This window comes from Monodon monoceros, unplaced genomic scaffold (assembly GCF_005190385.1).
Source record: "Monodon monoceros isolate NGI ecotype Baffin Bay Population unplaced genomic scaffold, NGI_Narwhal_1 Super_Scaffold_22, whole genome shotgun sequence".
NCBI lineage: Eukaryota > Metazoa > Chordata > Mammalia > Artiodactyla > Monodontidae > Monodon > Monodon monoceros.
Genome location: NW_021703779.1, coordinates 100,714,520 through 100,741,323, shown reverse-complemented (window position 1 = coordinate 100,741,323; position 26,804 = coordinate 100,714,520). Strand labels below are relative to the sequence as shown.

The 26,804-nt window shown below is 42.3% G+C and overlaps 1 protein-coding gene across 1 annotated transcript in view; it reads left to right on the top strand.

The window, feature by feature from the left end:
• LAMP2 (lysosomal associated membrane protein 2) overlaps window positions 1-1,927 on the top strand; it is a 33,827-nt gene extending 31,900 nt beyond the window's left edge. The window contains exon 9 of the mRNA XM_029240728.1: window positions 521-1,927. Within this exon, the coding sequence (XP_029096561.1) occupies window positions 521-660 (140 nt within the window). The 3' untranslated portion in view covers window positions 661-1,927. The remainder of the gene's footprint in view (window positions 1-520) is intronic.
• The last annotated feature ends 24,877 nt before the right edge of the window (window positions 1,928-26,804 follow it).

Below are 26,804 nucleotides of genomic sequence, written 5' to 3'. Positions count from 1 at the left end.
AGACTGAAATCTTGAGGCAAACAGTTATGCAATCAGGGCCAGTTTATACTTTTTCTTACTACTAAATGGCCCCATATTCCTATGCATTGAGTTCTTACATCTGCTTTATATAGTTGTTCATTTGGTTCATTTCATTAATACTTCCCAATCTGCAGTGTTCCAGGCACTGTGCTTCTTCAACATCATAACAATTTGCTTCTGAAAGCTCACAGCCTGATCATCAAGGAAAGGCTAATTATATTTATCCATTATCTTCCATTTGAAAAATCTGTGAACATTTTATATATCTTTCATCCAAAATGACTGCATTTTTTGGGGTACTTAAAAGTATATGATTTGGTTATTTGGAAAATCACTTTTGTGGAACATCTCATTTGCTGGTAATGAATTCCAATGACTTGTTGCCTTGGTGTAAAAAACAAATATGTGTGTTGGGAAGTACTGTCATTTTAACTTAAAATGTACAGATCTGAAATTTTGTCACTGTTTCTGTTCTCAATTGTGCTTTCTCCACATCTAGCTCAAGACTGCAGTGCAGATGACGACAACTTCCTTGTGCCCATAGCGGTGGGAGCAGCCTTGGCAGGAGTGCTTATTCTAGTGTTGCTGGCTTACTTTATTGGTCTCAAGCGCCATCATGCTGGATATGAGCAATTTTAGAACCTGCAGTCTGATTGATTATATAAAAATACATGCACATAACAAGATTTTCTTCCCTTTCAGTTTTGAAATACTTTGTTCTTTAAGATTGATATATTGAAACTTTAATTCTTAAATCAGTCCCAGCATTTTGAGATAATTCTTTATTAATTAAAACTGTTAATAGAACAGCATAATTTTTTAAAAAATGTTGTATTTACTGGTCCTGAAGACAAACTTGTTGAAAAGAACATCGGTGTGCAGTGTTTTAAGGTCTATCTTAAGAAGCCTTGGCCAAATTTTGATTCTAACCCAAGATGCCTTAAACTTATTAACATGGCCATTATGAAGATAAAATATGTAGTTGTCTCCTAATGGAATTAATAAATATTGTTTCACTACCGGTGTTCTGTTTCAGTGTATAAGAATTATCCTGATTTAAGCTCATCGCAGTGCCTTTGCATATAGTTCATTAAATAAATGTTGATGTGGCATAAATGCCCATCAGATGCTTAAACTTGGTTTTCAGTTGAATGTCCTCAGGACCATCAGCATTTTTTAGGTTAAGTGACTTTCTTTGAAGATGAAGTCAGTATCTTTGGCTTGTGATTTTTCCCTAGGTAAAAAACAGACCCAAGAGGCTGCAACAGAGCTTCAGCTGGCTTCAGAATTAGAGTTTTCAAAAAACTGTTTCTTTTTCAGCAATAATAGACAGAAAGGATTCAAGCATATTTAACCACTTGCCTTTTTAAAAATGTTTTTCTCTTCCTTGGATGCCTGATTAGCATTGCAAGATAGAAATATTCTATGAACTAATTAGGAGAGATTGTGTTGTGTTTCTCTACCTCATCTTGTTGGTCTCTAGAGCATTAAAATCTATTTAGTGTTGTCATCAGACTGGTACTTATGAGCTGTAAGCAGCAGCAATCTCAGAAGGGAGGCAGCGAAGCAAAGCAGCAACTCGGCTCCTGCCTTTTCCAAGACGGCCCCTGTGGGGCAGAGCATAGATGGGGTGTAGACAGAAGCTGTTGGCATGAAAATGAGCTAGATATTCAGCCCCTGTTGAGGCACGCTCCATGTTAGAAGTGCAGCACAGATATTGAATGTATAGACAAATAAATAAGAAGGAAGCTTAATCAGTAGACTCGAGAGTTTCACATGGAAGTGATTATTTTATTAATTCATTCTGTGTATATGTTGGCTTGTTCAGGATTTTTGTAATTCACTGATTACAGCATTTTGGTACCCAGCTATCAGTCTCTGAAGGCTTTCAAGCAAAATATAGTAAATCTTTTTAATAAAAGCTAACGTCATTACTAAAATCTGTTCTATATACTCAGAACCTCAGCAGCATTTTTTTATGAATGACAGAAGTGCAAGAGGAGGAAGAGATAAAATTAGAGGGAAAATGCAAGTTATTATTCAATCATAAATCACACCAATTATCACATTTTGTTAATTGCATTAGACTTATACTGGAAAGGACCTTAAAGATTCCTTACTATAACCCCATAATTTTTTCAGAAAGAGGAGTGACTTCACTGAGGTTACATATCTAGCGGGCAACAAAACCATTATTAGCATTTTGATTAAAAATTGTCCCAATGAAGTCTAGTCACTCAATAGTAAGAATAGTTTAAACTTGAAACTGGGAGATCAGAACTGGGCACTTTGAGTTTCTGTACTAACTAATTTCAATAAATGACACATGATACCAACTTTGTTTGCTTAAGTATTTTTAAAAGTACTGAATATTGGCTTTTTCAATGGCTCCTATTTTGACCTCTGCTACTTCAAAGCCTAAACCTCCTTGGATGGGATCACAAACATGGGAGGAAAAGAGAAGGGAATGAACACTTGTTGACCTCCTGATGTGTATCATATACTTTAGAAATATCATTTAATCCTCAGATACCTTATAATATAGGTATTCTTCTCCCCCTTTTACAGATGAGGAAAGTGAGGCCCAGTTTAAATTACTTGACCAAGGTCCTTTAGCTAGTAATTGAAGGAATCAAGATTCAAACTCAGTTCTGTCTCAGTCCAGAGCTCAGAAGCTACATTGCATGTGCACACTGCCTTCCTGGTGGTCCAGTGGAGTGGACTGCAATGTCCATTGGACTCTGCTATTATTCTTCCAGGCCACTGCTCAGCTAAAAATAATTACATATAACCTGATAGCTACCTAATGCTTGTATGAAAAAAATTATACTGCATTTTTCTTGATCATGAGTCCTTTCTAACTTAGATGTTATTACTCATACAGAATTCTTATTTGTATTTTCACGATAGCTGTGGCAGGGGAGAAAGGGAGTGGGGAAATACGCAGGTAGTGGTTTTAAGTGAAGATTCCCGCAGTGCTGCCCTTTCCCCGCAGTGCCGCTCTTTCCCTGCAGTGCCATTAGACAATTCAACATAAAATCTTCCCATATTAGGCAAGCACAATTCTTTGTTTTGGACCCTTTCCCATTCTCCCCTTAACTTCTGCTTTTCGTACTGAGGAATTAGGTGTGATTTGAGATGAAGTGACAGTGAGAGATACAGGAGGATCAGTTGCTTGGAAATACTTGGGTGGACATAGTGAAAATAAGAAAATAAGGGTAATGCTGTAAAAGACTAACCTATGTACTCTTTCAAAATGCTTGTTTCTTGTTTCTGCTTAATTGCATTCCTTACTAATTTCCTTTCCTTGCTTTCTGTCTGTTCTTTTCTAACAGCTGAAGAATGTTCTGCTGACTCTGACCTCAACTTTCTTATTCCTGTTGCAGTGGGTGTGGCCTTGGGCTTCCTTATAATTGTTGTCTTTATCTCTTATATGATTGGAAGAAGGAAAAGTCGTACTGGTTATCAGTCTGTGTAATCAATTAAATCTAGTGCTTTTTGGGTTTTTTTTTTGCCATTAGAAGTTATGTTTTCCATTGGCTAAAAAGCCAGGAAATGCTGTGCAATTGATTGTTTGAGATACGCAGATTAACCTCAGTGAGTTGCTAGCTAACTTGGGCATGAGTAGCACTATTAGGGCCGATTTCTTTTTTTCCTATTTTTTTCTTCCTTTGTAAAAGTGTAATTGAAAGAAAAATTGTGGCTTAGAATATGTTTTTTTTAGTGAATAATGATTCTAAGCCTCTGGATCCAATTATGAAAGCATTTCTACTGAAGTATAATTTTATATGTTGCAGTTACTTGTATTTTGCCTCTTTGACATTATTTGCATAATCAAAGCTGTTAGAGAATTTAACTTGCTTCAGGAAATAAACTCAAGAACATAGTGAATTCGTTTTCATTGGTGGCAAACATAAAATTTGGTTTGTAATAAGACTTAGATTCCCCACCGCCTAAACAAGGTTATTTAAATTCTGATTTAATTTTCCTGCTAGTTAAAAAGAAAGAAAGAAAGGAATGTCTTCATAATATTGTATTTAATAGCAAAAGTCTGGCTGTTTTCTTTATTACTGTTAGTGGCTACTATATTTTAACAAGGATGTCGCAACTAAGACTCGGTGCAGCCAAAATAAATAAATAAATATTTTTTAAAAACCCCAAACAAACACGGATGTCTTTTTTTTTTTCCTACTGGAGTTTGGAATATATTGATTACCTCAGACTTTCCATTTATGCTGAAGGATGAAGTAAGATCTATGGTGTTTTTTTTTTAAGGTGTTGATACAGAAAGGGTTATTTTTTTTTAGAGTTATGATTTAGAATTTTTTTTTCCCTTACAGCCTTAACTTGTTCACAAAGTTAATTCATCTTCCACTATAAAAACAAAACAAAGCTTCTCTATTTTGTGTGCCTCCTGTACTCTCTCATCCCCTGTATGAATAAGTTCTAATTGATAATTTTAATGTATTGGTTTCTTTTTTCTCACAGCAGCATGTGCTAACTTTAGAGGCTAGTGGGCCCTGAAGTATCATCAGTCAGATGGCTGCCTGGCCAGAGCTGGACCAGGATTGTTCTGTAAATTTGTTGATCTTGATACAGACTTATATCCCTGTAGGGACCTCTAATGGCTCTGGCTACTGGAGTAAGGTACTAGAGGCCACTCCTCCCAGTGTCTGCTTGATTGGCTAGGCTATTGAATTGTCCTTTGATTTGGAAGCACACTGTTGTATTTCTCTAGTGTCCAAATGGCTGCTTTGCACTCCTGTTATTAGCATAAGGCAGATGTTTATTTTATCAAACTATTTTATCTCTATATAACTAAAAAAGAAAAGTTTTCCAAAGATCTTCCTTCACTTTAAAAATGTTCCTCGGATTGGGACTTCCCTGGTGGCGCAGTGGTTAAGAATCCGCCTGCCAATGCAGGGAACATGGGTTCGAGCCCTGGTCCGGGAAGATCCCACATGCCGCGGAGCAGCTAAGCCCGTGGGCCACAACTACTGAGCCTGTGCTCTAGAGCCCGCGAGCCACAACTACTGAAGCCCATGTGCTTAGAGCCTGTACTCCACAACAAGAGAAGCTACCGCACCTCAAGAAGAGTAGCTCCTGCTCACCGCAACTAGAGAAGGCCTGTGCGCAGCAACAAAGACCCAACACAGCCAAAAATAAATAAATTTTAAAATGTTCCTTGGATTAAAAAATTAAGCCTAAACCTTAAATAAAGTTAGTTATTACATCCAAGGATTAGGTCCCCATCTACCTCTTAGCACAATGCAGATGCTCACCACTGTATTGCTGCCATTAACTGATGCCAGAACTCTTTGCCGATAAGTGAAGTTGGAAATTTTTGTTTTTTTTTAAAAAAAGAAAATTCATCAACATCTTTCTTTACTATCTTTATATGCAGTGCATCTCAAAAGCATATATTCCAAACTGGAGTAGAAATAGATTGCTCAGACTACATTTCCCTTAGAACTCTCTGGTTCTGACTTGTAGACTCAAGCTCTCCTCTCTTTGCTAAGTATATAAAGAATGTTTCCTTTTAAAATGTTCTCCTTTGAAAACAATTGCTTATTTGTTATTTGGTCAAAATGATGGCATCATAAAGAACAGTGGCTTTGTTTCAAAAAATATTTTTGAGATGATTGTCTAAAAGCCAGATTATTTAAATCAGCTTGTGACCTTGCTAGGTATATGGATTGGAAAATTCAGATACATTCAAAATTATGGGTTCATTTAAAAGTTTTCTACTTTTGGGGTAGGAGACTAACATCACTAATTCTTCATTGGGTATCATGGTTTTATCTTAGATAATTAGCAAACATGTTTTAGTTCTTTGAGAATTAAGATTAATTGAAATATAAAATATTAACAGAGGGTTCAAACAATAACTGCTTCAACTCCAATAAAATACAGGAAGCCCAAAATCTATGAACTGAGTGTTCAATAAGCTTTGCTTACTGAGTTCATTTTTATTGTCAGTACAACAGGGGGGTCAAATAGTAGGACTTTGAACTCATAAAGAATTGTTTTTACCTAAGCTTCTTTGGAAGAACTGATGCCTGCTGCTACCTAAAGTTTTGTATATATCAATATAGTAAACTAATTAATACCTACAAAATAAATACTGTGGTACTCCTGTTTGATCTGATGTGTGTGAATTTTAGATTGGTGGATTAAAATATAATAAAGATCATACAATCTATATCACTATGGATAACTTCATTTTTATTCCATGTTCTCAGTCTTAAGAGCTTGGATTGATTTATAAAATCTAAGTTCCTCAAATTATTGTCTTTTGAATTGTCAGTAGGACTCATATGATCTCATAGGTCTGCAAATTAACCAAGTGCCGTCATTAAGAAGGCATTAGAACCTTTAATGCAGACATTTCAAATATGGGGGCCTATGTAGTCATGAAAATTACAAGAAAGTATTGAAAATAAAATATGGAAATCAAATTTAAGAGCTTCATAATAAATGTACTTTGAGCATATTATGTCTGCATTGATATAATGTACTCACTGTTGAAATTCATTCCATTCTGAGCAAGATACACCTCAGGGATATGACAGGGGCTGAGAAGGAGCTATCCATTTTCTGAAAATTCCTTATAACCCAGCCTAATGCTTAAATGTTATATGATTGGATTAAATGACATACATTCCTTTTTACATAAGAGACATTTTTGGTGGGAGAAGGAATTGAACTTTGGATCTCTCCACAGTTCCTGAGTAACAGGGTTTCATTTTCTGATAAATGTTTAATGGCTTCTAATTCAGTCAAAAAATGGCCTTACCTTGCGTTTGTGGGACTGGGGAGGGGGTTCTCAATAGAACCTGTCTTGTCTCAGCTTTGCTGAATATATTGCACAACTCTGCACCTCATAGAGCCTCTGAAAGAAGCACTTTAAGATTATTGATAGCAAGTAGAGTGGTTCTATGTATGTTGCCATGTATCTAAAAAGTCAACTTGGAGGTCCATCTTTTTAAATTCAGTGTGTACACTGTAATGCTAGAACTGCCTAATTCTAAGGAAACGTGCTTTCTCTTTGCTTTTATTGTCTGTATGTATTTTGATGGCAGTTGTAAATTTGAGTCCCTCTCTTTCAAGAGACAATGAACAGGAGAAATCTTGGTATACAATACATTTTTAGTAGGAAAATGCAGCTATAGTTTTATTTGTTTATTTTATAATTTTTTATTTATTATTATCTTTGGCTGCGTTGGGTCTTCGTTGCTGCGCGCGGACTTTCTCTAGCTGCGGTGAGCGGGGCCTACTCTTTGTTGCGGTGCGCGGGCTTCTCATTGCAGTGGCTTCTCTTGTTGCGGAGCATGGGCTCTAGGTGTGCGGGCTTCAGTATTTGTGGCTCGCGGGCTCTAGAGCGCAGTCTCAGTAGTTGTGGCGCACGGGCTTAGTTGCTCCGCAGCTTGAGGGATCTTCCCGGACCAGGGCTCGAACCCTTGTCCCCTGCATTGGCAGGCGGATTCTTAACCACTGTGCCACCAGGGAAGCCCTATAGTTTTATTGAGCAGTTACAATGCTGTGCACTTTACACACATTTCATTTAATCCTCATAGCAACTCTCTGAGGTTGGGCAGTATCATTCCCAGTTTACAGAGGAGGTAACTGAGGCTTGAGTTGGTTACTTAACAAAAGTCCCACAAAGAGTAAGTAACAAAACTGACATTTGAGCCGAGCTCCGTCTGCCTTCAAAGACCATACTCTTAACCACTATGCATCCTGGCTGCTAAGAAGCAAAAGATTTTTAAAAAACCGTGTACCTTACATTAAATGGTTACAGAAATCTGACTTCTGTACTCTTCTGTCCTACGTGTAGTTACCCTGTAAATGTTCTTCCGTATTCTTAAAATAACTTTAGTTTTGTCCAGCCCACTTGAAGCAAGGACGGATGCTGTGGCAGCATGCCTTTTGAAAGATCAAACCAAGGCCAGTTTGTGCTGTACCTCATTAGTAATGTTAAGCCCTGAATGTCACTTTTTTTTTCAGAGTAGCTTCATCTAGTTATTCTGATCACGTATCATTATCATTCTGCCCTCAAACTGTTCTGCACCATGAATCATTTTGACTGTGCATTAGTGTGTTTAAGAGACTAAATGGAACTGTCTCTCTCCTCACTTTACCTAAATTAATGCCATCTCTACCCCCCAGCCGTCCCCCAGCCTTAAGTGCAGTGTAGCCATGACACTCGGCAATCCTTGCTAGGTGGTTGTGAGCCCCAATACGCAGTTCCTACTCTTAGATCTAGAGCCTTTTTGAGAGGATTTCAAGAAATCCTTATCCACATACTTAAAGTTTCCAACTATAATCTGCAGCACTTCCCCCTCCCACCTCATTTACCCTCCTGTACTCACTTCTCTCCAGCCATAATGGCCCTCTTGCTACCCCTCAAAGACCCTAAGGGTGCCCTCACTTCAAGGCCCTTGCGCTTGCTCTGCCTTCTACCTGGAAAGATATTCCCCCAGCTATCCTCATGGCTCACCCTCTAATCCCATGCAGGTCTCTTCAAATGTCACCTAGTCAGGGCAGCATTCCCTGTGCACTCTGTCTAATAGAGCACTCCCTGCCCCCACCACTTCCCATCCCCCTTACTCTGTTTCACTTCTGTTACTTACCACCTCTTACCATCTGACATACTATATACTTGTTAATCTGTATTTCATGTTTGTCTCTCACTAGAAGGTAAACTTCATGAGAGCAAGAATCTTTGCTGTGTTTACTAGTCCGTCCCAGTCCCTAGAACAGTGCCTGGCACATAGTTCACACTGAAGAAATATTTGCTGATGGATGAGTGGTCATCTTGTGTAATAGCTAAACACTTATTAAGCACTTTCTACCTTATTTCATCAAATCTAAGATGCCATCAGTTGTAAGATAAATACTGCCAATTAAACTGTGAGAGACCTACTGGTTTCAAAAATGTGAAAAAAGTACATCTTTTTTTTTTTGGCCACACCACGCAGCATCTCAGTTCCCCAGCCAGGGATTGAACCCGGGCCACGGCAGTGAAAGCCCGGAATCCTAACCACTAGGCCACCAGGGAACTCCCAAAAATGTATGTCTTAGAGTTGATATGTACCAGGCACTGTGGAGAGTGCTGTATGTGGATTATAACACCATTAATCCATTGAATGCATCTGGGATTCAGACCCAAGTGGTCAGAGCCAATGCCTTTCAGCACGCTACCATTACAACCTCCTTTTAGTATGACATACTGCTTCTTGTGTCATTTTCAATTCCAAAAGCAGAAGTCTGTATCTGTGGTGGCTATGATTTTCAGTTTTAAAGCAGACAGAATTTTTAATATTCACGTTTCCTTCTTTTAAATGCTACATAGCTTAGGATGGCAGGTATATCAGAAAAGAATTTGAATCCTGGCTCTTAACACGCAGCACAAGTTACTTAACTTCTCTAAGCCTAGGTTTCTACATCTGTAAGATGAAGGTGGTACTACTACCTATCTTGTAGGGTTTTAAAGGGAATTAAATAAGATAATGCCACCAAATATACATAGTAAGCAATAAGCGTGAGCTTTTTTTTATTATATAGATTGGAATCTTCTTCCTAAAGATGATAGGTGTCAAATGTTTAGATAAGATCATGGAAGGAGGAAGTGAAGAGAAAGAATAGGGCTGAGATTAAAGACTTAAGGGACAGAAACCTACTCAAAGTAGGTTAAAAAAAAAAGAGGAATGGGACTTCCCTGGTGGCACAGTGGTTAAGAATCCGCCTGCCAATGCAGGGGACAAGGGTTCGAGCCCTGGTCCGGGAAGATCCCTCAAGCTGCGGAGCAACTAAGCCCGTGCGCCACAACTACTGAGCCTGCGCTCTAGAGCCCGAGAGCCACAACTACTGAGCCCACGTGCCACAACTGCTGAAGCCGCGTGCCAGGAGCCGGTGCTCACAAGAGAAGCCACCGCAATGAGGAGCCTGTGCACCGCAACGAAGAGTAGCCCCCGCTCGCCACAATTAGAGAAAGCCCGCGTGCAGCAATGAAGACCCAATGCAGCCAAAAATAAATAAATAAATTTATTTTAAAAAAAGGAATGAATTATGAAGTGATTGGATAAGCCTCACAGAATCCAACTGAAGGACGTACATCTGGGACTCAAAGGAGTAGAGTTAAATTATAAAGCTTCAACTGAGAATACACAGGTGAAAACTACCAAGAAAGTTTAGAAAAAAATAAATGAGTGATAACTTGTACTGCATTTATTAAGATGTGCTATAAAGCTAGGATCAAATGTTAGATGGATATAATAATAGACCAACAATTTAATGGACAACACACACACACACTGTGTGTGTATTTGGTATTTGATAAAGATGTTCTTTTCAGATCAATGGGGAAAGAATGGAACATTGAAAAATGATGCTGAGATACTAGGTTGATTATTTAGGGGAAAAAATACATTGAGACCTACCTCATAAGTACCAAAATAAATTCAAGGATGATTAAGGAGTTAAATTTTTAAAAACTGTAAAAGATACAGAATCAAATATAGATGGTTGTATCTTATCTCAGAATAAAGGACTTCCTAATAAAAGAAAAAGAAGAAATGACAGGGAAAAGATTTCAATATATAAGAAGTTAATACTTCTGACTATCAAAATGCCACCACACACAAATTTAAAGATAAACAACAAACAAGGGAAAATACTTGCATCTTAAGTATGACAAAGGGTTAGGTTAATATCGTTACTATCAAATAAATACAAAAGAAGATGAATATTCCATGAGTACACTGGAATAAGGACATGAATAGCTAAGTCATGACAGAAGAAATACAAATGGATAAGCAATTTGAAAAAATACTCCATCTTTCTAATAAGCAAAGAAATATAAATCAAAACAAGATATCTTTCAAATTGGTTAAAGATATTTTAAATGATTATATTTACTCTTGGGCACAGTACAGAAAACTGCACACTAACCCAGTGTTGAGAGTGAAATGAAAATTTGGAAACAATCTAAATGCCCAATGAGATAGAACAGCTTAAATAAATTGAAACATTGACATGACAGCACGTTACACGGCCATTTAAAGTCACATTCTCAAATAATTCAAATATGAGACAATGTTCGTGTCTTACTGTTAAGTGAGAAACAAATGTAGGAAAGAAGTATGTACCATTTTTCTGTTTTGGTAAATAAATCTATATCTATGTATCTATATCTATAACTGCTCCTCTGCCATCCAAGAAGTGCTTCTCCCAATCCCTATACTTTCCCCCATGCGGGGTGTGGAGCCCACCACAGAAAGGATCCAGATTTGAGCCATTACTTTCACAGTTGAGGAGGCTACAAAAAAGTATGTACCATATTGTGTCTTGGTATATATGTATGTGGGTATATATATGCATATGTGTGTGTGTATAAAGTAAATACATTAAAATATAAACAGCAGTCGCCTCCAGGTTTTGGGATTGTGCATGGTTTTAATTGCTTTTCCTACTTCTTGTTTTGGTGAATCTAGTTTACTTTGACAGTCAGAAAGGCCCTCAGGAAAATGATTTCCCAAGAGAGTGGGTTTTAATCTCCTTGGTTCTCTCTTGCATCCTGCTTATAAATAAGAGTTGGCTCTGTGAGAAGACAAAGCCTCCACTCCTACCATATATCAGGGCTCTGCCCTCATTTGAAACTTGTTTTTATCAAAGAAAACTTTTTATTTGACACTGCTCATTAGTCTGGTTAGCTGCCCTTTGCCATGCATCAGGCACAGCTCTCTCACCCACAGAGGGATGCAGAGGCACACCTATTATCGATCGGTCTTTTGTTGCCTCCTGTGACACCTGAGGTGCTTCTCCCAATCCCTAAACTTTACACTTGCTGCCTGCAGAGGCCCCCACAGGAAGGGTCAGCTTGGAGCCCACTACTTCTGCAGCTGAGTGAGACAAATGGGAGTGGAAGTGCTGATGGCAAGGGGCTCGGTGGAGGTGGGGCAGGGAACGTGGCAGCCACCGCATGCTGCCTCAGCCTTCTGCATCTCTGTCTCTGCAGCTTTCACCAGGCTGACACCCCTAGAAGCCATGTCCACACTCCTTCCAGCACCTTCTTTTCTAGCACCAACACTCCACAGCGACCAAGCCTGACTCTTTTGCCATCTCCATTCACTTCCCTCTCCACCAGACGGCCTATGATTCAGAGTCCTTCCATTATCGTCAATTATATCCATCAAGGTATTGACAGACCCTGTTAACTGCTATTAATTGGTAAGGGTACAAGGTTGAGGCTCTGTGATATAGTAGAAAGGGCATGGAGTTTGGTGCCAGGCAGACTGGGGTTAGAACCCAGGCTTCACCGACTCCCAACTGAATGACTCTGGGTAACTTATTGAGTTGCCACATTTGTAAAAATGGGAGTAAAATATCCTCCTTGAAGAACTATTGATAGAGCTATCTATTATACTTTCCGGAGCTGTGATGGTCACCAATGGGATAATGGCCATACGGTGTCACATAGTACGTACTCAGTGGTATGAGAAGGCACACAGTGGGCATCCTTTATACCCATTACCGCATCATCACAGAGAAGAACCCTAACGGTGGGGGAAGGGAGCCAATACTTTTGGGGAATCCGAGAAATTCACTAGTTTGTTTTCGGTCACACAGCTAGTGAATGGTAGAGCAGATGTATGAAGCCAGTCTCTCTGGCTCCAAAGCCCAGGCTCTTAAACAACTTGCTGCCTTTACCTGCATGTGCCCAGCCTAGAACAAAGGGATGACTGACAGCCAACCTCAGTGATTCTGGCCAAAGATTCATGCAGGTTGCTATGAAAAAAGTCAGCCCTGAAATATTAGGTGATCACACTGAGCTATGGAAGAGTTGTGCCTGGGCTGTCTGCTTTCATACAGGTCTACAGACGTTCCAATGGACATCAGAGTGTGTTGTGAAGCCCTAAATGAACCAACCATAACGAGATCCAGGGTGATTTGTTCACACTACACTAGGGTTTACAAAGGTTCTCAAACTTTAGTAAGCACCAGAAACACCTGTTAGGCCTCACCTCCCACAACTTCCCGAGTCAGGAGGTCTGAGGTGGAGCTTGAGAATTTGCATTTGTAATAAGTTTCCAGGTGATCCTGATGCTGCTGGCTCAGAAACCATGCATTGAGAACTGCCAGATTAAAATGTACTATAATATTCCCAAGTCTCATCTGTGTCCCATCCTCCCAAAATTCCAGGGAGCTATCAGCATACACAAGTGTATCACAAAGCCATTCTCCAACCCAGAAAGCCTAGCTTTGGGTCGATGTCCCTGATGGTTCCCTTCCTCCCCAGCGCCCTCCCGAGTTACCCAGGCCTCCTGGTAATCAGGACTCCGAGGGAAGAGAGAATGCTGGTGGGTCAGGTTCACGTCTGTTCTCTGCCCCTTCCCTGTCTCTACACCAAGCAGGTAGCCAGACTCTACCCCCCTTTGCCTCAGGGAACATTTGTCTTGTTAGCTGACTGTCTAAGCCTGGCTGTTCTCCAGAATCCTGAGCACCTTGATGGGATTATGCATAGGAGGGAGGGGGCAGTGCCTTGCAGGGCAGAAATGCAGGGGGGAAATTTCTGCTCAAGGGACCTCTGGGATACAGGGCCTCAGGGAAATGGCTTCTCGGTGCCTGTAGGGAGGCTGGACACCAGGCATTAGGGCTCCCAGCCTAGGCAGAAGCCCCCTCCTCACCTCACCTCTCGTGCCCCACGGGCCCAGGAGTAGCAGAGATGCCTTCAAGGAACCGTGGGGACTTGGACAGTGAGGGGAGCAGGGACAATCACAATGGATTGACGACCCTGTAGAATACCCTCTGTCCTCCCATTCTTGAGTAACTCACAGGAAGAGGAGGGCCCCTTCAATAGTGAATGAGATTGGATTTTCTGTCACCTCAGTGGGATGGAGGGAAATGCAGATTCAAACTGCCACTTCTGAGCAAACCTGCCCCGAGGTACACACTACACAGAAGACACAGCAAGTAAGTGCACACTCTTTATTACTAGTTAGAATCAGAAAACCTCTGACAAATGTTGAGCTTGGTGAATGGGGATCTCCTGGGGGAACTCAAGGACACTTTTTGTTCAGCCTGGAGGCTGACCTAACTTCCCAGCCCCTGGGCTCGACCCTGGCTCCCCGTGGCTTGCAGCAGCTGCCTCAGGGGAGCAGAGAGCCTGCAGAGAACACACCAAGTGGAAGAGAAAGGCCCAGGGGCATTGTCAAGACTTAGGGTGCTTGTCCCAGTCCAGTTCTATTTTTAATCCAGTAGGTACTCCCAAGGGAAGCACCATCCATAGCATAATGCCTGTCCTTGGAATCCATTTTATTCTTCATCTACTCTTGATTGGAAAGGGGCTCGGGATGGGGGCAGCCTGAAGCTGAGGGTTCGAGTGTGTAGCCAACACTCTCCCAAAGCATTGTCTTTCTTAAAGACAATGCAGTCGTCTTTCAGACAACTGGGAAAATAGCTGTCCCTCTCAAGGGGGGAAATCAGCAGGAGTATGAGAAAAGTCCTGCCTGTACTTTTGTGAGGCTACATTCCCAGTATATGCCCCTGCTCATTCATTTCCACTGGGATTAATGTGATGAGCAGTTCAGTCATTTAAATCCTTCCATGAAAGTGTCTTTGACATTGCCCCCAGAATCGTAGAAATGGATCTTGACTTTATTTCAATTGGATTTACCCTAAAGCCATACTATGCGTAAGGCAAAGAAGTCACTCCTGATATAATTTGTACGCCAAATTAGGCTCTCTCCTGTCATCTAACCAAACTTATCCAATTGAGTTAAAATGTGTGTACCAGATAATAACATACAATAGTAGTTCCTAGCACATAATAGACAATCAATCACTATTTGTTCAATGAATTAATGAATGCAATTTGACAAACTTTCTGTAACCCCTACAGTTTAATACTACCCTCCCACCCCCTCTTTGAAACTCTGCTATGTCTATCTCTTGTCCCCAACAGAAGCATTAAGTTTAACAAAATTTGTCTGCCCTCCCTTGTTGCAAGATGTGTGCCAGAATGTTTCCTTTTCTCTGATACTCTTTACCTCCAGCCAGTTGAGATCTCACTGAGGTGAAGGTTGCTGAGAGCCAGAAGGGTATTTCCTAAGGATTCACACACTGGGAGCTAGACCTCCTTCAGCTTCACACGAAGTTCCTGGAGCTTAGAGACACAAAGAACAGGCCCAAACCAATGAATGTTATAAAAACAAATCAAGAAACAAATATGAACACTGCCGCAGAATACAGCATAACAATAGCATTCTCAAGGAAAAGCAGTGTTCCTAGAATAAAGTGTATCTTATGTTCTAAGAGCATGGTTATTCTCAGCCAAAGACCTGGTATTATGGGAGAGAGGAAGTTAGAAGAATACAGAAAGGAGAAAAAGAGAAGGTTTAATCACATCAGCCTCTCGAGGGTGTCAACCAATCGGTAGCAGCCATCCAAAGTCCACCAACCTGTGAACTTAAATGCAATTGGAGAAATTTTCCTTTAAAGGATTAACTAATATATTCAATAGAATCTCATCTTCCTTTAAAACAATACACATTGTATACACACATATACATATACATGTATAATATGAAAGTGGGAGAAAGAGATCCATATGTAAAAACAGATATATTACGTTATATCTGTTATTGCTTGATGGTAGGATAATGACAATTTTTGTTTGATGGATTTTCAAATTTTTTATGATGTAAATAAAAGAGTTAGTTTTTGAGCAGAAGAGGGCCTCCAGAAATTGATTTCTCTTTAGACTATGTGTCCATTCTTTTTCTACATCCCATCCCTGAATTTAATGAGGAGCTTGTTTTGGCCAAGACTTTCCACCTCACTTAGTATCTAGATTTTCTGGCATTTATTGCAAGGCAAGTATCAGGAAAAATTAATCCCACTCTATACCTTAGGCAGTCCCAATCCCTCCTCCTGAGGCCTGGGGCAGGTTTCTCCTCTTGCTGGGGTTTAAAGGCTTTCTTACCTCTGGTGGCCTGGGCGTCTGTTCCTGAGGTTGTTGCTTCATTGGGTCTTCTTGGCTCCAGCTGTGCCCCGAGGGATTTACGAAGTGGGGGCCTCACAGGACCTTCCTCTTGGCCTTGGATCCTCGGGTCCCACTGCAGGGCTACCTCCTCCTGGGACACGACTGCAGGCTGCATGCCAGGTTGGTAGATCCCCCCAGCAGGCATCTGGGGTGGGAATGCTGCTGCTGCGGCTGCTGCTTCTGCTTTCCAGACTACCCTAGGTGCGGGAGGCGGTGGGTATGGGAATGGCATGTGTAACGGCATGGGAGGAGGGGGTTGAACAACGTGGGGCCAGGAACTCGGGGGTAGCGGCACGTAAAGCACACCGTCTGCCGAGGCATTCTGGGCCTCCTCCATCTGCCTGCGCTGTGACGTCGAGACCAGCAACGTGTTTCGCTCCTCTGGGGTCAGGGGCCACATGTCAGCCCAGAGCTGCTGGGCTTCAGACCGGGATACGAACTCCTGAGACTGCATCTAGGCCTGGAGCAGCTGCTTACGCAGGGCCTCGTGCTCTTTCAGCACCTGCTGCAGGTAGTTGCGGGTGCAACGCAACCGCCTGACAATCACCTCGCGCTCCTCGCGCACCTCGCGCTCCTCGCGCACCTCGCGCAGGCGCTGCAGCTGCGAAGTCAGAGCCCAGGTGGCCGTCTCCCGCTGCCCCACCTGCTCCTGCAGCCGCTGGACCTGGCGGGCCTGCTGGTCCTGGTGCCTCGTGGCCACACGCACGCTCAAGGCCAGCACACTCCAGGCGCAGGCCCTCTTGATGGCCAATGGTACCTACAGTTTGGCCAGGATGGACTGCAGCTCGTCCTCGATCTCGTTCCAGGGCCGTGAGCGGAAGGTCAAGTAGAAGTCTGGGCAGCCTCCATTACTGAGCACCTCTTCGTTGATGAACATAACTACCTCGTAGTGGCGGAAACCGCTGCTGGGGTCTCTGAAGTCCACGGCCATGGCCGCCGCGGCCTCGTCGGCAGAGCCACTGCCTCTGTGGTGAGCAGTGGCCCTCAACCGATCCGCCTCTCCGCTCCTCACTCTCCTCCTTCAGCCCTAGCTCCGTCCTGGCCTCCTCCTCAGCCTCCTTCCCCTCTCACCCGTGCGTTCTCCTAACAAAGAGTGAAGCCACTTGCCATACCAAACCCCCTCAGGGCGACGAGCTAGCACTTCTGAGATGTGGGCTCCGACTCACGCCGCAAAGCATGTTGGGAACCACCGTACTCTACCCAGCGGCCCTTGTTGGGCGGGCAAGTTGGGTGACTGCTCCAGGGTCCACCTGGGACGCGCTCTCCTTGACACAGCACCTCCTACAGGGCAGGCTGGCTGGTGACTGTGCTCCCAGGGACCGCAGTGCGCCTCACAATGATTCTCGTTTCCAAGAGCTTCTGAAGGACGGCACCTGGATACGGCGCAACAAATTTCAAACCCGGAAGTCAGGTGAGTGGGCGTGGGGGGGTTCTTTTGGTTCAGCTCCCTCTCGCTTAACTGTCAGCTGCTATCTCAAACTTTCTATATGGTCTCAAGCTGTCTGCTCTCTTACCTCATCCTAAAGCAGACAACCTTGGAGTTCGTCTCATCAAGAAAATCAAGTGGCTGAGCCATGAAGCCCCTCGGTTTTCCTTGCTAAACCCTACCTTCATGCTCTAGATCCCAGTCCCTCCTATTCCATTTCCTCAGGGACTTCACTACATCTTATTTCCCCTGTATTTCCTGCCTCTCCGCCGCCCCTCCCCCCTCCTGTGCTACTGGATATTTTTCTCCCAGAGGGTAAACCTGTTCAAGTTCCCTCTGTACTTGGAATAATTTCCTCCCTCTAACCCAAGTCCTGGCCTTTCTCTCTTCTCATTAGAGAATAGTCTACACTATGTCCACTTCACTGTGCTCCCTTAACCCTTCAACCTGCTGCACTTTGGTTTTCATCCCCCAAAACTTTAGTGAAAATTCTCTGATAAGGTCACCAGCAGTCCCTACCTCAGTACAAAAGCGAGTGGATACTTTGAAAGCTAGTTTTCACGTGATTTTTCAGTAGGGTTTGATTCTCTTTCCCATTCCGTCCTTGACACTCAATACTGTCTTGGTTTCTGTGACATCAAATTCTTCTGATGTTCCTCCTATTCCTCTGGCTTATCTTTCTGTTTCTTTGAACTATTTATTCTTCTTCTTCCCACAGCTCCAAAGTTAGTATTTTCCCAGTTTTGTCTTCAGACCCCTCCTCTTTTCATTCTATATGTTCTCCTTGGATGAACTTATTCACTCCTATAATTTTATTTTACTTTTACTTTTTTTCCTCTGGGCTTCAATTCCATCAGCTGTAAAATGGGAATATAGGACCTACCTCATAGGGTTGTGAAGATTAAATATGGTAATCTATATAAAGTGTTTAGAATATGTTAATTCTTATTGCAATGATTAGATAGTTGCTGCTAAGAGAAGTCATAATAGTGGTGGTGTGGAGTCATAGTTCTAACAGTCTGTGCCCAATCACAGCCCCAGATCCTGTCTGGTTATATTATACACACACACACACACACACATATATATATGTAGAGAGAGAGTTAATTTACAAAACTATATTAGTTTCAGGTATACAACATAGTCATTCAAAATTTCTATAGATTATACTCCATTTATAGTTATAAAATATTGGCTATGTTCCCTGTACTGTACAATATATCCTTGTAGCTTATTTTATACATAGTAGTTTGTACCTCTTGATCCCCTACTCGTATCTTGCCTTTCCCCCTTCCCTCTCCCCACTGGTAAACACTAGTTTGTGGTCTATATCTGTGAGTCTGTTTCTTTATTGTTATATTCACTAGTTTGTCTTAATTTTTAGATTCCACATATAAGTGATAATATGCAGTATTTGCCTTTCTCTGTCTGACTTATTTCACTAAGCGTGATACCCTCCAGGTCCACCTATGTTGTTGCAGATGACAAAATTTCATTCTTTTTTATAAGTGAGTCATATTCCTGTGTGTGTGTGTGTGTGTGTGTGCGTGTGTGTGTGTGTGTGTGTATCTCAGATCTTCTTTATTTTTTAAGATTTTGTTTGTTTGTTTGATGTGGACCATTTTTAAAGTCTTTACTGAATTAGTTACAGTATTGCTTCTGTTTTATGTTTTGGTTTTTTGGCCCCGAGGCATGTGGGATCTTAGCTCCCTGACCAGGGGTTGAACCTGCACCCCCTGCATTGGAAAGCAAAGTCTTAACCACTGGACCGCCAGGGAAGTCCACCTCAGATCTTCTTTATCCATTTGTCTGTTGATGGACACTTACGTTGCTACAGTATCTTGGCTATTGTAAATAATTTTAAATAATGCTGCTGTGAACATTGAGGTGCATGTATCTTTTCAAATTAGAGTTTTCATTTTCTTCAGATATATACCAAGGAGTGGAGTTGCTGGATCATATGGCAGTTCCATTTTTAGTTGAGAAACCTCTATACTGTTTTCCACAGTGGCTGCACCAATTTACATTCCCACCAACAGTGTACAAGGGTTCCTTTTGCTCCACATCCTCACCAACACTTGTTATTTGTGGCCTTTTTGATGATGGCCATTCTGACAGGTGTGAGGTGATATCTCATTGTTGTTCTGATTTGCATTTCTCTGATGATGAGTGCTGTTGAACATCTTTTCATGTGCCTGTTTGCCATCTGTATGTCTCCTCTGGAAAAATGTCTGTTCAGGTCTTCTGCCCATTTTTAAATCAAGTTGTTTGTTTTTTGATATTGAGTTGTATGAGCTATTTATATATTTTGGGTATTAACCCCTTATCAGTCATATCATTTGCAAATATTTTCTCCCACTCAGTAGGTTGTCTTTTCATTTTGTTAATGGTTTCCTTTGCTGTGAAAAAGCTTTTAAGTTTAATTAGGTCCCATTTATTTATTTTGCTTTTTGTTCTTTTGCATTAGGAGACAGATCCAAAATAATGCTATGATTTATGTCAAAGAGTGTTCCACCTATGTTTTCTTCTAGGAGTTTTATGGTTTTAGGTCTTGCATTTAGGTCTTTAATCCATTTTGAGTTTATTTTTATATATGTGTGAGAAAATGTTCTAATCTCATTGTTTTAGATGTAGCTGTCTAGTTTTCCCAGCACCACTTACTGAAGAGACTGTCTTTTCTCTATTGTATATTCTTGCCTCCTTTGTTGTAGATTAATTGGCCATAAGTTTGTGGGTTTATTTCTGAGCTCTCTATTCTGTTCCATTGATCTAGGTATCTGTTTTTGTGCCAGTACCATGCTGTTTTGATTACTGTAGCTTTGTAGTATAGTCTGAAGTCAGGGAGCATGATACCTCCAGTTCTGTTCTTCTTTCTCAAGGTTGTTTTGGCTATTTGAGGTCTTTTGTGTTTCCATACAAATTTTGAAATTCTTTGTTCTTTTTCTGTGAAAAATGCCCTTGGTATTTTGATAGGGATTACATTGAATCTGTAGATTGTCTTGGGTAGTATGGTTATTTTAACAATGTTAATTCTCCCAATCTAAGAACATAGTATCTTTCCATCTGTTTGTGTCATCTTCAATTTTTTTCATCAGTGTCTTATAGTTTTCTGAGTACAGGTCTTTTACCTCCTTAGGTAGGTTTATTCCTAGGTATTTTATTCTTTTTGATGCAATTGTAAATGGGATTGTTTCCTTAATTTCTCTTTCTGATAGTTTGTTGTTAGTGTATAGAGATGAAACTGATTTCTGTATATTAGTTTTGTATCCTGCAACTTTACTGAATTCATTGATTAGCTCTAGTAATTTCTTGGTGGCATCTTTAGGATTTTATACGTGTAGTATCATGTCATCTGCAAACAGTGATGTTGTCTCATTGTCTCAGAGGTCTCTTAAACTCTCCTCATTTCCTTTGATTCTTTTTTTTTCTTTTTTCTGTTCATCTTCAGTGATTTCCACTACTCTGTCTTCCAGCTCGCTGATCTGTTCCTCTGTATCATTTAGTCTACTGTTGATTCCTTCTAGTGTATTTTTCATTTCAGTTATTGTATTCTTCATCTCTGTTTGGTTGTTCTTTATATTTTCTAACTCTTCGTTAAAAACTTCTAACTTCTCACTCTGTGCATCCATTCTTCTGAGTTCTTTGATCATCTATATGATCATTACCTTGAACTCTTTCTCAGGTAGATTGGCTGTCTCCACTTCACTTAGTTCTTCTTCTGGGGTTTTATCTTGTTCCTTCATTTGGGACATGTTCCTCTGTTGCTTTATTTTGCCTAACTTGCATTTTTATTTCTATGTGCCTGTTACGTTGGTTATGTTTCCTTACCTTGGAAAAGTGGCCTTTTATAGGAGATGTCTTATGCATCCCAGCAGCACACTTCCCTCTGGTCACTAGAGCTATATGTTCTAGGGGCGCCCCCTATGTGGGGCTGCTTGGGTCCTTCTGTTGTGGCTACTGTGGGTGGTCCAGTAGGCTTGGCTGGCCCCTGATCCAGTTGGTCGCCAGACCCTGCCTTTTGTAGAGGCTGCTGGCCATTGCTTGGTGGGGCTAGGTCAAAAGGTGGCTGGCTGCAGAACCCTGGGGGCCCCTGGGGCTAGTGCTGGCTCACTGGTGGGTGGAGTTGGGGTCCAGGAGATCCTGGGGCTTGTGCCCACCCACCAGTGCATGAAGCAAGGTCCTGGAGCTAGTGCCAGCCCATTGGTGGGTAAAGCCAGGTCCCGGCATCTGGCTGCAGGGCCTCAGGTCCCAGAGCTGGTTCCTGACAGAGCTGGCAGCAGGTCCCAGGGTGCCCTGAAGCTTGTATTGACCTGCTTGTGGGTGGGACCAGGGCCCAGCTGGTCCCAGGGCTGGTGTTGTCCTGCTGGTGGTTGGTCTGGGTCTGCAGGCTGCAGGGCTGTGGTTTTCCTGGGGCTAGTGTCCACCTGCTGGAGGGTGAGGCTTATCTTGAGGCTAGAGGAAGTTTGCTAGTGGGCAGGGCCAGGGCCCAGCTAGTACTAGGGCTGGAGCTGGCCTGCTGGTGAGTGACTTGGGTATACAGGTTGTGGGGCTTTGGTTTTAGTGGGGCTTTGGTTTTAGTGGGGCTGGTGTCCTCTTGCTGGTGGGTGAGGCTGTTCCCTGGGCTAGAGCATGCTTGCTGGTGGGCGGGGCCTGGGATTCTGAGGCTGGTGTCTGCCCACTGTTGGGTGGAGCTTGGTCCCAGGTTCTCTGGCCACAGGAACCTGGTGGTTCCAGATCTGCTGCATGCACTGGTGTGTGGGGCCTGCTTCTGGGCCCTCTAGTGGGCAGGGCCTTGTCTAGGGGTGGTTGTGGGCTTAGGGCGTCTTAAGGCAACCTGTCTGCTAGTTGGTAGGGCTGTGTCCCCTCCCAGTTAGTTGCTTGGCCTGAGGTGTCCCAGTACTGGGCCTACAGGCTGGTGGGCATGGGCGGGACTGGGTCCTGAGGCTAATAAGCTAGAGGGAGGATTCCAAAATGGTGCTTGCCAGCACCAGTGTCAACATGGTAGAAAGAGCTCTCAGGAATGGCTGCCACCAGTGTCTATGTCCCCAGGGTGAGCTGTAGTTGCCTCTTGCCTCTCCAGGAGATTCTTCAGATCAGTAGGTAGGTCTGACCCAGGCTCCTGTCAAATTACTGCTTCTGCCCTGGGTCCTGGAGCATGTGAGATTTTGTGTGCACCTTTTAAGAGTGGAGTCTCTATTTCCCACAGCCCCCTGGCTCTCCTGAAAGTAAGCCCCACTGGGCTTCAAAGCCAAATGTTCTGGGGGTTCATCTTCCTGGTGCAGGACCCCTGGGCTGGGGAGCCCAATTTGGGGCTCAGACCTCTCGCTCCTTGGGGAGAACCTCTGCAGTTGTAATTATTCTCCCTTTTGTGTGTCGCCCACCCGGGGGTATGGGACTTGATTATATTGTGACTCTACCCCTCCTACCCATCTTGTTGTGGTTTCTTATTTATATCTTTAGTTGTAGAAGATGTTTTCTTGTAGGTTCTGGTCTTTTTCATTGATAGGTGTCCTGTAAATCATTGTAATTTTGATGTGCCCGTGAGAAGAGGTGAGTTGGCCCAATCCCACCCCCGTAATTTTATTTTATTTTATTATTTTTGGCTGCGTTGGGTCTTCATTGCTGCGCACGGGCTTTCTCTAGCTGCAGCGAGCGGGGGCTACTCCTCATTGCAGTGTGCGGGCTTCTCATTGTGGTGGCTTCTTTTGTTGTGGACCGCAGGCTCTAGGCGCACAGACTTCCATGGTTGTGGCACGTGGGCTCAGTAGTTGTGGCTCACGGGCTTAATTGCTCCGTGGCATGTGGGATCTTCCCAGACCAGGGATCGAACCCATGTCCCCTGCACTGGCAGGTGGATTCTTAACCATTGTGCCACCAGGGAAGTCCCCCACTCCTGTAATTTTAAATACTACCTCTATCACAAGTCTAAGTATTTCCAACTTAGACATCTCTCGTAAGCATCAGATACATACGTTTTTATTCCTTTCATATGTAGCTATTGAACACAGAGTAGAGTCACTTGACAAAAAGCAGTGAAAAAAAATATTGAAAAGTATCCCGTTGATGAAATATTAAATGAAAAAAATAAATAAATTAGCAAGGTAATTATAAATTGATATGTGCTATCAAGTTAATATATAAGTTGGGGCTCCCCCAGTGGCGCAGTGGTTGAGAGTCCGCCTGCCGATGCAGGGGACATGGGTTCGTGCTCTGGTCTGGGAAGATCCCACATGCCGCGGAGCGGCTGCGCCCATGAGCCATGGCCGCTGAGCCTGCGCGTCCGGAGCCTGTGCTCCGCAACGGGAGAGGCCACAACAGCGAGAGGCCCACGTACCGCAAAAAAAAAAAAAAAAAAAAAAAAAAAATATATATATATATATATATATATATATATATATATATATAAAGTTGATGTGGGAGGTAGGGACTACACAGGGGTTTAAGGTTGTCCCCTATAAATAAGGAATTTAGGGAAGGTCTCTATGAGAAAGTGACATTTGAACTGAGACCCAGAACTCCAGAGACAAAAGGCTTGGTGTAGAAAAGCTTCAAACCTTCAAGGAATAGAAAAGATTCCAGTGTGGCGAGAGCATGATAAGTTAGGAAGGGAGTGAACGACATGATGTTGGAAACATAGACAAGAGCGTCATCTTGCATGACCTCAGAAGCAATTATTAAGAAGACTGAATTTTATTCTAGGTATGAGAGGGCAACACTGTAGTGTTTCTAGGGGCAGTGTCCTCAGTTCTGAAAAGTTTTACTCCAGATGTTGCATAGAATAGACTATAAGGCATCAAGTGTATAAACAGGGGTAACAATTTGGAAGCTGTTGCAGTTGACCAAGCAAGAAATGACCGTGGGGACTTCCCTGGTGACGCAGTGGTTAAGAATCTGCCTGCCAATGCAGGGGACACGGGCTTGAGCCCTGGTCCGGGAAGATCCCACATGCTGCAGAGCAACTAAGCCCGTGCGCCACAACTACTGAGCCTGCGCTCTAGAGCCCGAGAGCCACAACTACTGAGCCCATGTGCTACAACTACTGAAGCCACGCGCCTAGAGCCCATGCTCACAAGAGAAGCCACTGCAATGAGAAGCCTGTGCACCGCAACGAAGAGTAGCCCCCACTCGCCACAATTAGAGAAAGTCTGTGCGCAGCAACGAAGACCCAATGCAGCCAAAAATAAATAAATAAAATAAATTTATTTTAAAAAAAGGAATGAATTATGAAGTGATTGGATAAGCCTCACAGAATCCAACTGAAGGAAGTACATCTGGGACTCAAAGGAGTAGAGTTAAATTATAAAGCTTCAACTGAGAATAAACAGGTGATAACTACCAAGAAAGTTTAGAAAAAAATAAATGAGTGATAACTTGTACTGCATTTATTAAGATGTGCTATAAAGCTAGGATCAAATGTTAGATGGATATAATAATAGACCAACAATTTAATGGACAACACACACACACACACACTGTGTGTGTATTTGGTATTTGATAAAGATGTTCTTTATCTCCGTAGCCCCCGCTTGCCACAATTAGAGAAAGCCCACGTGCAGCAATGAAGACCCAACGCGGCCAGAAAGAAAGAAAGAAAGAATGAATGAATCATGATTTGGCTCAGTCTAAAGTGGTGTTAGTGGACATGGACACAGGGAGATAGATTGAGAATACATTTTGAAAGTAAAATTGACAGGTATTATAGATTGTTTGGATGGGGTTTGTAAAGATTGAGAGAAAGAAAGGAGACAAGGATGACCCCTAGTTTTTAGGCCTGAGCAATTGGGCAGATGGTGGTATCATTTCTGAGACAAAGAAGACTGGGGGAAGAAAGGAAAAGCAAGAGTACTGTTTCAGAGATGTGGTTTGTGATATCTTTTAGTGACCAGAGTAGAGATATCAAGCAGGCCTTCTGGGATATACAGGTCTGGAGCACAGGGGAGAAATTGATGGTGTTTAACAACCATGGACTTGAATGAGATCCCCTAGGGGGAGGGGAGAGTAGAAAACAGAGGACTGAGTCTCAGTGCACTCTAATTGATAGACACATAGTTATAGTATAGTCAGTTATTAAAAGCACAAAAATGATTCTGTGCTAATACCTATTTAACCTTTAAAACCAGATAATTACGATGCATGCCATTTCAGCCATAGAAAAATATGAAAAGCTTCCCAGATCATTTTGTATAGCCTTTATAATATCCAATGAGAAAGAATGCTATTGACCCGTCTCATTTACAAATATAGCTGCAAAGAGATTGTACCAACATTTATATGTTACTTTTGGTTAATATGTGAGAGCAATTCCTTGTTGTGAGATTCTTGTATTACATATGAAGGAGTATAATAACTCTTTTTTTAAAATTAATTAATTAATTTATTTTTGGCTGTGTTGGTTGGGTCTTTGTTGCTGCGCGCAGGCTTTCTCTACTTGCAGCGAGCAGGGGCTACTCTTCGTTGTGGTGCACGGGCTTCTCATTGTGGTGGCTTCTCTTGTTGCGGAGCATGGGCTCTAGGTGTGCGGGCTTCAGTAGTTGTGGCTCGCGGGCCCTAGAGCGCAGGCTCAGTAGTTGTGGTGCACGGGCTTAGTTGCTCCACAGCATGTGGGATCTTCCTGGACCAGGGCTCGAACCCGTGTCCCCTTCATTGGCAGGCGCATTCTTAACCACTGCGCCACCAGGGAAGTTCTATAATAACTCTTAAAGGTATAAAGTTAAAGATGCATATTGTAAGTTAAAGAGGTATATTCCACACCATAAAAAAGATGGACAGCTCCCCAGTTCATTTTGTGAAGCTGATAAATTTAATAGCCAATCAGAAAAATAGTGTACTAATTAATATTGCATAAATACACTGATCCATCTGCAAAAATTCTACATAAAATATCTGAAAAGGGACAGTATCACCATTCATATGACAGATGTTGCTGTTAATAACAGCACATCCTACTTTCTTCCTTGCTAACAGAAACTCTACATTGCTTAGTCAGTGGTATGTGAAGCCCTGGGCAGAGTCTCATGATTGGTTTAGGGGTGGGCATGTAACCCTGTGCTGGTCAGTGAGATGTATCATGAAATTTGCTGGGGATTTCAGGGAAAGATTTTCCTTTGTGATTAGAGAGAGGAGCAATGAAGTGAAAACATTTCACCACAAGCCTTCATCCTTGGGATGCCCGTATAAGGATGTATTGTTTAGAGTTGCAGCAGTTACCTTGAGACCATGAATGACAGACATATGTTGTGACCATCATGTAGGGTGAACCAAATTTGGTTCAGATGTCAAGACTGATGACATCACATACGCAGTAAGAGGGTA